The following is a 15,073-nucleotide window of genomic DNA, read 5'->3' on the forward strand; positions in this document are numbered from 1 at the left end:
AAAGAAGAAGACAATGCAATATTACACAAAAAGCAAATGCAACAATGCAGATCTATCCGACTACCGGGCACACGGCAACACTTATACAATTTTACTTCACAGACGGCGCCGACAACACATATTCCCAAAGCAAAAGAAAAGAGAACCACCCTCCAGGATGAGGGGGGTAGGCGGGCCTGGGGCCGAGACCGTGTCGGGCCTACCGTCTGATGATGAGACGCGGAGCGGCGGTGGTGCCTCAACTCCGCGGGCCTCGCGGACAGTGTCTGGTAGGGGGTGGGAAGGGGGCCCCCTTTGTCGCACTATCTCAGCGCGGGGGGAAACAGGAGGGGGTTGCTGATGCTCGGGGAAAGGAGGATTTCACAAAATCTCGGGTCCCGCGGCGAGCGTCTCCTCCTCCACCTCGGTCGCGTTGCTGGCCTCTCTGGTGTGCAGCTCCCGGCACCGACGCGAGCACCCCCTCGTCCGCCTTCGCCTCTCCACAGCTCCGTCCTCTTCACTCCGACTAGTACCACTTCTTTCCAGCTCCACCGACGACTCATTTGAACTCCGCACACTCTCAACTCAACTTCCAACTCAACTCCTACTCAACTTCCAACTGAACTCCTACTCAACTTCCAACTGACGAACGCAGTCGTTTTTATAACCCCGTGGCTTCGCTCTTTCACCCTTGACCCTCTGCCTCCGACCCTTCACCTGGCTCCCCATTGGCCCGAGGAAAAGTGGGCGTGAATGCTTTTTGATCCATGAATTTGCATATAGCGACCGCCCTCCAACGCCCTGGAGGCGGGGCCAAATCGCCCCTCGCTCACCGATTGGACGGAACAAAAGTGGGCGTGAGTCGTTTTTGATCCGTTTTTCTGCGGAAAGTCCGTGATGTTTTTGAACACGCTGCTCGGTGCGGGCCCCGCACGAGTCCAGCATCGGTGCCCACGAGTGGCGCGAGATGACGGTGATGCGATGGTGGCGAGTTGTGACGGTAAAGGTCGTGGCGGTTGTGGTGAAGCGGCGTTGTGGTTGGTGGTTGTTGTGATGGCCGCGTTGTGGTTGGTGGTTGTTGTGTGATGGCTGTTGAGACGTGGTTGGTGGTGGTAATAATGGCGGCTGGTCCAAAATAAAGATAGTAAAAGAAAAACGGCTATCCTGAAGAGTCGCAGCCCTCATGAATGACATTTATTCCCTCTAGACAACGGGTTTGGGCCTAACTACACATATACTTACCGAGATATCTCACCGAAGGGACCTGAATGGTGGTTTGCGAATTTGGTCAACCACAACAATATTTTTTTTTACTGTTATTACCTTCGCAAACTTCGTTTGACGAAGGTATTATATTGACCCCTGTGTATTTATTTATTGGTAAATATGTGTGCGGACAACATTGCGCAAAAACTGCTGGACCGATTTGCATGAAATTTTCAGAGATGATGTGCAGTTACTCAAGGACGCCAGGCGAAGCTTTTGGGAGCGATCGGATCAAAATGCAAGGTCAAGGTCACAAAAAGGTCAAAATCGTTTTTTTGCGATTAAAGTGTCAATTTTGTTCCGATTTACATCAAATTAAGTCCAAAATGTTCAGTATTCAAATCCCGATCCACTGATATAGCGTATGGTATAGTGTTTGCAACCCTAGTTCATCTGTGGAAGTCAAAGGTCAAGGGGGTCACCAAAATGGAGTTTTTGATTGGGAAGCGTTGTGGACAACATTACACAAAAACCACTTCGCAGATTGTCATGAAATTTTGTGGATGTGTTTGGCATCACGAGAGGACAAATCGATTAGATTTTGGGAGCGATCCGATCAAAGGTTAAGGTCAAGGTCACAAAAAGGTCAAAATCGTTTTTCCGCGATGAAATTGCCAATTTTGTTTTGATTTACAGCAAATTAACTCCAAAATGTTCAAAATTAAATTCCCCATCCTCGAATATGACACATGGTATAGTACTTTTGTCACCCAAGGCAGCAGTTGGGGGTCAAAGGTCAAGGGGGTCACACAAATTCACATTTATATCGGAAAGCATTGTGGACAACTTAACGCAAAAAAACAAATTGCAGAGAGGCTTTAATTGTTTTGGATTTGTTTGGCATCATGAAAGGACAAATCCATTAGATTTTGGGAGCGATCGGATCAAAGGTCAAGGTCACAAAAAGGTCAACATCGTTTTTTCATGATGAAAACGGTTAATATTGTGACGTTCACGGGACTTCAACAGTCCCGCCAACGTAGAATGAGCCGAAACGATGGATGCGGTTTATTTATTTAACCCAAAGATGGCGGTTCTAATCGCTCTACCGCAAACGGGACGAGGAAGGTGGCACGAGTCACTTTTCACTGAGTTGATCACATTTATTCCTCAAACCAGAAATAACAAGACTCGGCAAGAAGAGGGATCCGACGCGATTCGACGGGATGGTGTGGGATCGGGCGTGGGCAAAACACAGACAATTCCAATGAATATACAATTCTCCAACCCTCTAAGGCGCCAGGTACACACACACACACACACACACACACACACACACACACACACACACACACACACACACACACACACACACACACACACACACACACACACACACACACACACGTAGCTATTTCTGGTGGTCAGGCTGGACCGTGGTGTGGACGCAACTGTCCCTGGATCAGCGTCGGACGAGCTGGCCTTGCTCTCGTCAGGGGGGGGGGGGGGGCGGGAGAAACCGTGGTGCTGTCGACCTCCTGGTCCTGGCCCAAGTCCGCTCACAGCCACCAGGGAACCAGTTCTGGTGCCAAATTGCGAGCAGGAGAGGGAGGCAGGTCCGCCCGCCATTCCAACAGCTTTGGCACACTAACTACCGGATTACCCTTTATCAAACTTGACAGTTTCTGGCAAATTTCCTGAAACATTTGGATAATGCCAATTTCTCCCAGCCCCCCTCCCTGATCCTGGATCTCCGCCTGTCGGATCGTCACTGATGGCCTCTCTGGAACCCGACCCGGCCGACTCCACGAGGCCAGCCTGGCCGCGTACTCGGCCGCTCGGTGAACGGTGGGTGGATCCTGTAACTCCACTAGCGCTCGGACCTCAGGGTCAGGAAGAGCAGCTAAAAATTTCTCTAGTGCCAGTCTGTCCCATGCGTCCACTGTAAGGTCCCGATACGCGATCCTGACTGATTGGTAAATGTCCTGTGCCAGCTCCTGCACTGTCTCACCCGGCTTTAATCTGCGGTGCTGGAGCTGGGCCCGCACCAGATCACAGTTTGCCGCGAACCCAAACCGACGGCTCAACGCCTCGCAAATGTGGGAGCTGGTCAACATCCCCTCCGCGATCACGTTTAACACATCTGCGGCTGGTCCCCGCAACGTTGCCACCAAATTCCCTGTACGTTCCTGCTCATTCCACCCGTTTAGTCGGGAAATACACTCAAATTGCGTCAGAAAAGCTTCAACGCTCCCTGACCCGTCGAAATTTACCAGGGGGATCACTTTTACGGTGGCCCGCTTCTCAGTTTCTCCCTTGTCCGAATCCAGCCCAGGGATCAAACACCCTTGTGGCTGCGTATCCAATTTCGGAGCCCACTGTGGCCAGAGGTTTTGTGGTGAGGATCTCATGGGTCAATTTTGACTCCTGTTCCAAATGTTGAATGGACCGATTCACCTCTTCCCGCAGGATCTTCTGGGCCCGCACAACCTCCTCCAAGGCTCCGTCGCGAGTTTGTAGCTGCTCCTCAACCAACCCGGACACTCTACTTACAAAAGACGGCTCTACCAGGCCTTTATCCAAGACTTCATCTTGGCTCATAATTCTATCTTGTTCGTCCAAACGAGCCTCCAATCCATTTACCTCCTCCGCCAAATTCATCCCTTGCTTCCTCAGCTCTCCCCACTCTTCAACTTGCAGCTGCATACGAGCATCCACACAGGCACGATGACGTTCCAGGCTTTCATCCACTTTATCAACCCGAATGTTCGTTGCATCAATTTTATCTACCAATTTTTTCCGTATATTTTCCCCCTCCAATGTAATTTCTACCTTTGTTTCCTCCAATCTATCCTCGAATTTGCTTTGTATTTCTCCCAATTTAACATCCACACACTCCTGCATCTCAGTTTTCATTTTCTCCATCTTTTCCCCCAATTCATCCCTCATTAAATCAATCCGTGCACCCAACTGTTCCCCCATTACCCCCAATTGATCTATCATTTCTGCCCTCTGTGCCACGAATTGATTTGCTGTTTGTGCCGTCATGTCCCCTATTAAACGTTCCAACATTGTCTGGATCGACATCGCGCCGGTTTCCGGCGCTGCCGGCCCCGTTACGGGCAATGAAGCACGGTCCACGCTCGGAATGGGGGAGGTTCCAACCCTACCCCCGTCTCTCCCCTCTTCCCCCGACTCGCTGCCAGACACGTGGCCTTCCTCCTCAAACATCTGCACATCCGCCATGGTGCAGAAGTCCCGTTTGCCGCCAATTAATTTAAATTTGAAAAATCCCGCCAAAATTTTCCCGCACTCGCGCGCTTTTCTGCAGTAATTTCATATTCCAATTCGTGGCGAGATTTTAATCTTGGTATATTCTCCCGATACCAAATATAATTTAGAGGGGTTCGAACATCTCACTCCTGACACCAATGTGACGTTCACAGGACTTGAACAGTCCCGCCAATGTAGAATGAGCTGAAACGATGGAGGCGGTTTATTTATTTAACCCAAAGATGGCGGTTATAATCGCTCTACCGCAAACGGGACGAGGAAGGTGGCACGAGTCACTTTTCACTGAGTTGATCACATTTATTCCTCTAACCAGAAATAACAAGACTCGGCAAGAAGAGGGATCCGAGGCGATTCGACGGGATGGTGTGGGATCGGGCATGGGGAAAACGCAGACAATTCCAATGAATATACAATTCTCAAACCCTCTAAGGCGCCAGGTACACGCACACGCACACACGCACACACACACACACACACACACACACACACACACACACACACACACACACACACACACACACACACACAAAACGTAGCTATTTCTGGTGGTCAGGCTGGACCGTGGTGTGGACGCAACTGTCCCTGGATCAGCGTTGGACGAGCTGGCGTTGCGCTCGTCAGGGGCAGGAGAAACCTTGGTGCTGTCGACCTCCTGGTCCTGGCCCAAGTCCGCTCACAGCCACCAGGGAACCAGTTCTGGCGCCAAATTGCGAGCAGGAGAGGGAGGCAGGTCCGCCCGCCGTTCGACCCCGTACTCCGAGTCAGCAGAACCCCAGAGCCAACCAAGGTGAGGCACGAGGCTCAGCAAGGCTCCAAGACACTATGAAGAACACGATCGAATCAGCACAACAACAAGTACGCTTCCCGCGCAACAGCCTCCACACCAAAAAAATATGATCTTTTTGTCCCGATCTTCTTCCTCTTCCTTTTCGACCCCGAACAGAACCTTTTTATCCTCCTGTCCTCGTCACTTCCAATCGAGCCGTTTATTGGCCCACCGCCATCGCCTTCTGCCAATCGTGATCACGGGGTGGAGCCATCCGCTGCACTGTCCTGTGACATCACAGCCAGCCTCCAGGGACTACTAAAAGGGCTTTACGCAGACACACTTACCCTATCCCGTGTCCCTATCTAATTACGTGACAATTATCATTTCCCCCTTGAAGAAATGAACATTCACTAGACAACTTATCACCACTGAATTGCTACTTATTACATCGAGATCCTGGTAAACTCGAACAGCATGGCATACCTAATTAAACATCCTAATTACCCTTTGAATGCATACCCCCCCCCCTCAAACGTAACAATATGTTTCCGATTTACATCAAATTAACTCCAAATTGTTTAGTGTTCAATTCCTCATCTTCTGAAATGACACAAGGTATAGTACTATTGTCACCCTAGGTAGCGGTTGTGGGTCAAAGGTCATTGGGGTCACGAAATGCATATTTGTATTGAGATGCGTTGTGGACAACTTAATACAAAGGTAACTAGTGGCTGCGGCGAAGGTATGCGCTCTACGAGTGCCCGTTCTAGTTTTGTTTCCTGTCTTCCTAGCGACTTTCCACTTTTCAGCTTTCCCGTTGCATATTAAACTTCTGTGTGAGTCGTGTGCGTCGCTCTGTCTTTCCTCTGCCGTCATGTCCCGTCACTTTTGTAAAGGTTAACGCAGTATCACCTCCATTACTCCACAAGTTCTTTGTTTGGAGTATCCGTTGCCATCCTCGATTCTTATTCTTGTGGAGCCACAACCTTTCCTTCCATTTTTCACGTTTACTTTCTTGTACACATTTATTATAAGTCTTGTTCTTGAGGCCGCTTCCATCTATCCAGCCTGTTTTTCTAACCACTCGGCTTCATTGCTTCTCATCCCTCTTCTTTTTCTTATTCTTACATGTGAACTATGCTATGGTCAATTCTGTTTTATGGTCACCAGATGGCTGCGTAGCTGGTGCTTCTTTTCTCCAGTCATCGGTACGTCCAGGCCTCGCAAGAGGAATTTGCACAGCATCCCGCCTGTTTGGAGATGCCGGGGAGAAATCTGACGGCACTCTTGGGGCACACTCGATGCAGGAGCCACAGCTCGAGAATGAGACAAAGGAAGCCAAACATGAAGATGATGGCAGCAGAAAGACATCCCACAGGTTGGAAATATGCCGCCTGATTATGCCCACATCTATGTGGTGTATGAGAAACGCACTGCCTGAGACTCTCCACACGAATCCTGAGCTTGCATCTGTAAGTCAAGTTGGTCAGTGCTTATCCTATTGTACTTCGTATGCCATTTATTCCCAGTGATGACCTGGAGGGAGAAGCAATTGCTGGAGAAGAATTTGAAGAACAAACGAAGCTCCGTGTGCTGAATCGGGCACTCGAGTTTGTTCCTGAATATGGCTGGTCGATGGAGGCCCTCGCTGAAGGCGCAGAAGTGTGTACTTCTCCCTCCATTTGTGGTGCTTCACCTATTATCACTTTTATTTCTGTGAATGTTTCCTGCTTTTTCATCCATCCTAAAGAAAGGTTACTTTTTAAAATATTAACCTTCATTGTTTTATCATCCAAATTCATAAACTCCTAAATGTTGGGTTCAAATTTTGGCTGCTTCCTTGAATCTTCGATTTCCCGTGGTCTGTTTGCTCGTTTCTCTCAATTTTGCTTCTATTCCTTATTGTGGGCAGGCCGAGGGACTATCTGCCGCAGCAGCAGGAATGTTCGAACAGGGTGCTGTGGAACTAGTGGTGCACTTTGTACGAGAATGCAACACGCAGCTCCGAAAACAGCTTACAGAAGAGAACGCACGTTTGCAGCAAGAACAGGACGAGTAAGATGCTCACCCAGGGATGCACTGAACCAAACACGACCCCTGTCTAGACCTGTTGGGCCAAGAATTTAGGCCAGTTTGGGGAGAGGGCGGGGGACCTTTCCTCGTTCGAAGGCCATCACAGCTATTGCTAAACTTGCTGCGGGGCCGGTTATATGCACCAGCGGGCACTCCCACCCGAGGGCAGGAGTACTCTTCCCAGCCCATCGAAAGAGCTGTGGCCCATTCTTGGAAATGCGTTTTATAATTTTTGTCATTTAAAAAAAGAAATTTTATTGATCACAACATATAATTTAGAGAAGGTTCCATTGTATTATGAAGCTAAAGGAAGATTATTTGTCCTACCGGCTACCACCAAATGTGTTGCTATTTCTGCCATAGCTATCTATTTATTCTATGTATATATAAGACAAGGATGGCTGTCCGTTCGTCTGTTAGCTGTTACGCTGATTGGCTGTGTGAGGAGGCCAGGTGCAATGTGATTGGCTCCTGGCAAGATTGAATAACGTATCGTATAGGCTTATTGAAAGCTGATATTCGAAATCTGATGATTGGAAATCATGGCATAAATAATTATGTTGAAATCTGGAGTGAAATCAGAAAAAAATTAGGAAAGATCGGTTTCTTTCTAACCCGACAAGATATAATTAAATAATAGGGTCCACAGAACTGTTGTAATATGGCTCCAAAATTCATTTTTTTCACTCTTTTTTCAAAGGTTCAGTAATTATTGTATGTCCGATTTTGTTTTACACCACCCAGAAACACCGGGAGAGATCTTTTTGGATTCGGATTCGACTTTTATTATTTGTACATTTTTAACGTATAAATACAACATAGAATTGCAGCTTGTTTTATTAACAGTGTGTAATACAACCTCGGCCGACAGGATGATTTTGAGGTACGTGTGCACACTCACCTCTAAGCTGTCTAGCCAGGTTTGAATCTTGGCCGAGCTACAAAATGTCATCCTTGTGTTTCACAGACTAGGTGAATCGTCAATGTGTGTGTCGTCCCTCCAATGGACGTTAAACTGGGTGTCCTGCCTTCCGACACTTGTTGATGGACATTGAAGATCCCAAAGGTGTCCTTCACAAAGAGTGGGCAAGCTATCACCGGCACCCCGACCAAATTTCAAGTTCCTGCCCGAACGACTGCTGGGAAGGCAATGACAAACCAAACCACCCAGTATAATCTTGCTCAGGAAGCTGCTTCACGGCACAGATGCTCAGTATAATGAGTATGGTGCATCAAATATCAAATAAATGTAACAACTGAATAGCGAAAGTGAAATATATATAAAAAGGAAATGAAAGCTGTTTAAAAAGGATAGAGTATGGTCATATAGAGAGGGGGAAGGGGGGAGGGAAAGGAGGGGGGAGTGAAAGTTGGGATGGGGAGAGAGGGAGGGAGGGGAGGGAAAGGGAGGAGGATAGGTGGGAATGGGGGGGGGTGCAGAAGAAGTTTCCCTCTGTGTCCATACTGTCATCCCCATTCCTCCATACCCCATTGTTTGTCCAATACTTCCTCTGGTTTTGTCCTTCAACTCCACTGTTGGTGACCCCCCCCTCCCCCCCACTCAAAGCCATGGAGAAAGGAGTGGGAAGAACATTCTCTGGAAGGCAGTTCCATAAATGGGAGAAGCGACGAATGAAGGAGTTGAGGTGGTGTACAGTCAGCCTGGATCCCCCCCCCCCCGGTTGTTCATCCCTTTGCTTATGTCAAACTGTTGCCCCACTGTCAGTCCGTTGCCTTTTTACGCCGCTCTGTCACTTCGCTTTTCCATGAGCCTCGGTCTTGTGTTTAAAAAAAAAAACTTTTTCTGTCAACTCATGTACACCTGCTGTTTCCAAATGTATTCTTCATGCTTTACTTCCACTTTCCTCAACTCTGTTCCAAATTTCTTCAATAATTCCACTCGGCTTAATTTTAGTCCTTCCCTGCGATGCCATATTTATTCCCACCAAACCATCAGTCATTTGTCAATACCTTGTCTCCTGGCTCTCCAGTTCCTTTGTTACCAAGCATGTTTCCATGCCACTCCTCACCCACCTTCTAGGCAGAGACCTGTGGAGGAGTTTTTGCGAGATGCATTGGAGTCTCGCCTGCGAATGCACATCCCTTATATGGATCGCTGGAGCCAGGTGCGTTAGAGCGTTACTTTGGGCTTTGCTTTCAGTGGACGGGGATTAATTTAGCTTGGAGTTTCCAGTTCTCCGACGACTTCAAAACTAGAATGGCAGTTTGTTTGTTTGTTTTTAGACATGGGATATGTGTGAGATTGTGTAAATGATAAATGTCGAGAAACATTGTAAAGCGGTGATCTCTCAACAGGCAATGGGTCTACTCTTGACCCCTCAAGCACTACCGGACAGCGTGTGCCTTCTCACCGAACTCGTCGATGAGATTTGGTTTCAGGCTGGAGATCGATCTACAGACGTATGTTTTTTCCTCAAACAGCTTGTTTGCTTTGCCTCTTTTTACTTTGCCCCTGCACATTTCTCTATCCTTCAAAAAAAATTATCTTCCGGCAAGTCCTTTTATTTATTTACTTATTTTCCTTTCTCCTTCTTTGGTGCCTTTTTATTCGACTAAGGCCGAGCAAAGCGAGGTCGAGGCCATTCATTTCTGATTCGTGAAACACCCTGAAACCAATGCCGACAGACAACAGATGTTTTTGGAATGCCGGCCACATTTTACATCCAATCATTATGCAACTTTGTTAAAATGAAATTCTCCATGGGTAGGTGCTCCCATCTTATCTTGAAAGTTTCCTGTCAAGTGGTTTGTGTAGAAAACGAATTTAAAAGCAAATAATGGTGAAAAAGTGAGGGTCTCGGCCGATGTTCCACAACATCGTCAAGAATTGTTGTGGATGCCTATTACGAGTTTATTTATTTTTATTGCTGTATCTAAACCAGTTGAAAGAGTTCAAGTGTAATTTTTTTTTAATTTAAATTATGGCAGGCTATCCCAGAACAGAAGTTTGCAGACTCATCTCTAAGCCATGTCCAGCTATAACCTGTCATCCTGGTGTTTCACAGGCAGGATGATTCATCATTGTGTGCACTGTCCCTCAGATGGACATTAAACTGAGCGTCCCATCTGATAGCATGAGTGAGTAGACGTTAAAGATTCCATGGTGTCCTTCACGAACAGGTGTGCTATCATCGGCAAAATTAAATAATTGTGTGGGTTTTTTTTTTAAATTTATTTATTTATTAATTTTTTCCTTCCACTCTCTTGCAAAATATCATCATCAAAATTGTTGACCTCATACTGCCATTTAATGATCTAGATTCGAGAACATAAGCAAAGTATGGCAGTGTCTCACTCTTTTGAGTTGGCAGAGCATCATTTGCAAAGAAAGTTTGAAGAGCATTTGGCAATCTGCTCGTCAGATTTTTATTTCTTTCCCCGTTTCCTTTGTGTGTAGTTTAATTGGTACACACGCCGAGGGCTCCTGGCAGCCATTTACAGCGCCACAGAACTCGTCATGATCCAGGATTCATCCGAGGATTATGAAGAGACCTGGTCCTTTTTGGAGCACCGTTTGGCTAACGCATCTCTAGCTACGCAAGCTGCTTCGCAGGCATGTCGCTTTGGCATTCTCATGCCAAACAGTGTGGCACCACCGAGCCTTGTCATTCACATCCCATGCAATTTGTCACACCAGCTGCATTGTGACAGTTTATTACTCGTATTTTGTTTCAAAGGAGGCAGTTTTAGGAACAAGGACTTGAGGCAAGAACGGATGGATTAGATATTGGTGAAACTTTAGTTGGATTGAAAAGAGGCAATGATTGCATTATGCAAGAAATGAAAATTTAAATGGAGAATTTGAAAATGTGTAATTGGGAAATGGGAGTTATAACTTTGTTGTGAATATTGTTTTGGTTGAGTAGTTTTAACTTATTTGACACAAAAATTGGATTCATGTTCCTGTCACACTGGACCAATGATTGTACCTTTTTAATGACCATGTAGTATTATTGTGGGCCGGGGGTCGGTGGCGAAGACGACCACTAGACTGAGCAGTTGGGCCATCTCCCACGGAACACCAGAATTGAAGGCGTCACCCCGGATAACTCTGGAGTCGACGGGTCTCTTAAAGGACCGTGGTCGCCAATATTTTGACGGCGTGAGGTAGGGTCCACTTGTCTATTCCAATTTACCTAAGTACTGACGCCATCTAAAAAAAAATACCAGGGAAGTCACACCCTCGGCCGACTCTGTCTGAACCGAGTCGCATGTACCAACTCTGGTCCGACGTAACCGAGCAGGAATTACCAGAGCCACGCCGGACCAAATGAACAACTTATGGCCCAATCGGCCTTACTACTTCTCAAGCCCACACCATGCTGGGTCAATGGTAGAAACGACAGGCAACGAACTGGAACATTTAACATATTTATTTACAATAGGGAGGAGACGCAGAGCAGACTTAATCACGAATATAATGCAATGTACAATGAGCAATCAACACTTATACAATTTCTACTTAACAGACTGGTGCCACACACACACACACACACACACACACACACACACACACCCAAAAGAAATGGGGCTGGTTGACCTTTATTTGACCCTTCAGCTCGGGAGGGAAGGCGAGCTGAGGGTAAGAGTTCGGTCGGGCACCTTTCCGCCTCGTGCGGTCTGGTCGAGACGAGCTGGTTCCGGGGGGGGGGGGGGGGACTTAAACCCACACCTTCAATCAAGCACCAGGGACCGGGAATGACGCAACGGACGCCAGCCAGCATGAGAACGGATGAGATGAGACGAGCACTTGCGGGCAAGACGAGAACACCAGCAGGCAAAACGAGGGCAAACAAGGCGACGAGGCTTCTTCTTCTTTCCAGCCGGATCGCCCCCACTATTATTCATTCCTCACGTGAGGTGGGAGGGGTCCGTCCTGAGGTAACTCGCCTCCTCATTGGACGGGGGTGTGTCGGGGGGGGTCTCGGTGCCCCCCCCCAAAGAGGCTCTGTAGTTTCTATTTTTGCATATGTACTGCCGAAGCGAGTACTGGTATTCTGGCTTCCCATTGGCTGGAAGAAACGCTCCATGCCCTTCTTCGGAGCGGAGCCTTGATCTGAGGAGATGGAGGCTCCGCCCACGCCTTCAGCCAAAAACACGTGGGCAATGGAGTCGATGGTGCGAAGAAGTGAAGGGAATTGATGTATAAAACTAACTATAAAATAACTCGCAGCGGACACATGAAATTCCCGTTAGACACGGGATGGATTCTAACCATACACATATACTTAACGAAATAACTAAACTTTGGGACTGCTGTCTGTCTGTGTGCAAATGGCTGCCAGATTCGTAACAGTATGTCGTCGACATTTATGAGAGAAATTATAAAGTTTATTTCACACTGAAAACTATTGCATTTTTTTTTTAACTATCACACAAGTCTGGTCTAAACATGTAAAACTCCATAACCATCTCTGTTTACTTCGACTGTATTTTTAGTTCGGCCACCTATGACTTCATCAGTCACAAATGCAGTCACTGCGTAGATAAAACAGGTCATCAGATTTATCTTGCATAACTTGGAAACTTGTTATTGGGTAGTAGATAAAACAATGCTTTTGCTGTACCAACTACTTTCCTGACTGTGGTGCAGGTGAAACAGACCGGGGAGTCCTTGGTGCAGGGAGTCATTGGTGCGGCCATTACTGTGAGTCACTGTTCAGCACCCAACTTTGTTTGGGTTCCTTTTCATAAGGCCCAACAGAAATGTGTTTTGGTTGCAGTCAGTTAACCCTTCATTTTGAAAATTCTGCTTGCAAATTTGATGCCACGAGTACCAGTGTAGCAGCCAAAAGGCTGCACACGAAGGGAAGGGGTATCGACGGATTGATTAAATCTGGTATTGGTGTGGTGCAGGCATGATGGGCCGAATGGCCACCTCCTGTGCCTTGATTCCTTGTAAATTAGTTGTAAAAATGTTTGGAATTTTTATTTTTTTTGTCAGTATTGACAATTATATTTTGATTCAATAATTCTTCAACATAGTTTTGCATCTCCTCCCAAAGCACTGGTCACACAAAGGTGAAAATGGTCCTATATCAATCGCCAACAACCCAGGCAGTGTAGGGTCAAGAAATTCGATTTGGGGGAAAAACGTTTTCATTATTCACGTCAAATGTTGAGCCAAAGCAAGTGTAAAGTATGCTTCACATGACTTGGTGACAAGTTGTGAGACTCTGCTCCAGGAGCCTTAAGGTTTTGGACAATTATGTTTCAGACTGGTACCATAGTCTGCTAGCTTCCCGGGGTTGTGGGGTAAGACTGCAAACTCTATCCTGTTGTTTCACAGGTAATGGCGTTCATTATGAAATAAAATAATAAATAAAAGAATCGGACTTGCACGTCAACTGATTTCCTGGGCGGAAGAGAAACGTGCCTGAAGTTTGTTGACCCCACTGGCTCGGTCTTCTATTCTTTTTTTTTTCTTTTTTTTTTTAAGGGCCAAATGCACAGTGTTGGCACCGCCATCTCTATTCTGATCCTTCAGCTAAATTTTGATGCCAGAAACGTGTGTTTTCGTCAAATATGCCATAATCTATAGCTCGGCAAAAGGAGTTATCAACTTATGAGACACCCTGTATATATTTATATGGTAGTTTTATACAATGCAAGCATCGTCAATGTTATGGTAATGGGAATCGTATGCCATACTCGTTATTGCTGGTAAACACAGTCACGTCTGAAGTGCACAAACAGATCTCAATAGGTACCTTGGGAACTTGCAATTAAAAGAAAGATAAAGCTCCAGTTTGGTGCAGACTGCAAAACGCATGACCTGAAATTGTGTTCCACTGTTTGTGACATTCTTGATGGCCATCAACTTCACAATAAAAAAAGTCCTCAACCCCCCCCCCCCCCTTCCCCACCTCATGTGGAGTATGACTTAGCATGCCTCAATGGCAGATGTAAGAGCAGGTAGTTTGGAATGCTCTATATTCTTTCCATGCATCAGACAGGATTAGGATTACCCCTTGGTTTGGGTGAAGATTTTTCTGGCAGTGTGTTCCAATTGAACATGCACTTTCATTATGATCGTGATTATCAATCATAATTGAAAGATGACATTAACCATCATGATGTTTATTTAATTTTTTTACTCACAGGCAAAAAATCTCGCAGGATTCAACCAGCGAAACTAAACAGCCAGATCGAGATGAGTGGAAGAAGAAGAACTAATGTTTTCTTATCCACAAAGCACCATTGGGAAGAGAAAATTATTCTGCTCTTGTATCTTTGTTCTCCATGAGATGAAAAAATCCATTTAATCTTCAGGTGAACCTAGATTAATCATATGTGAAGCCCACGCCACTTTTGCTGCTTGGGTTTGTATTATTGTAATTATAGATGTGCGTCGCATTCATAAATAGTTAAAAAAAAATTATTTCCTTTGAATAAAGGTTTCTTTTCTCCTTTCCTGAGTTGCATTATGTGTATATATATCAAATATTAACTAGTGTGTCGTTTTATCTCCACATGCGGGTTTCAGAAGGTGGAACGGAGTCCTTCCAGGGCTCAAACTATCCACCTCAATTTTGATAAGGGAGCACGATTCGTGGAGCAAGTTGTGAAGTTTTGTTCCAAGGGTTCTTTTCAAGATCGTCACTGAGCTCCAGGCTGCTTCCAGCTGTAGTTTGTTTGTACAGTTGTAGTATTCCCAGGGATGGTTTTTAAAATCTCCATGAGGCTCTATTTTAGCATTCCCGTTACTTCCATTATCACTGGTACAGCTTT

The 15,073-nt window shown here is 46.3% G+C and overlaps 1 protein-coding gene across 2 annotated transcripts in view; it reads left to right on the forward strand.

The window, feature by feature from the left end:
* Window positions 1-14,756, forward strand: part of COQ9 (coenzyme Q9) — a 20,090-nt gene extending 5,334 nt beyond the window's left edge. The window contains exons 2-9 of one of the 2 annotated variants that reach the window (XM_085888689.1): window positions 6,419-6,626; window positions 6,778-6,910; window positions 7,161-7,303; window positions 9,363-9,447; window positions 9,638-9,742; window positions 10,740-10,895; window positions 12,936-12,989; window positions 14,446-14,756. In XM_085888689.1, coding sequence (XP_085744815.1) covers window positions 6,419-6,626; window positions 6,778-6,910; window positions 7,161-7,303; window positions 9,363-9,447; window positions 9,638-9,742; window positions 10,740-10,895; window positions 12,936-12,989; window positions 14,446-14,481 — 920 coding nt within the window. In that variant the 3' untranslated portion in view covers window positions 14,482-14,756. The remainder of the gene's footprint in view (window positions 1-6,418; window positions 6,627-6,777; window positions 6,911-7,160; window positions 7,304-9,362; window positions 9,448-9,637; window positions 9,743-10,739; window positions 10,896-12,935; window positions 12,990-14,445) is intronic. The other variant, XM_085888690.1, reaches the window with a different exon arrangement.
* Window positions 14,757-15,073: the final 317 nt, after the last annotated feature.

The sequence above is a fragment of the Eptatretus burgeri genome, chromosome 7 (genome assembly GCF_056783735.1).
Source record: "Eptatretus burgeri isolate ZD-2024b chromosome 7, Ebu_testis_v1, whole genome shotgun sequence".
In the NCBI taxonomy this organism is placed as follows: Eukaryota; Metazoa; Chordata; class Myxini; order Myxiniformes; family Myxinidae; genus Eptatretus; species Eptatretus burgeri.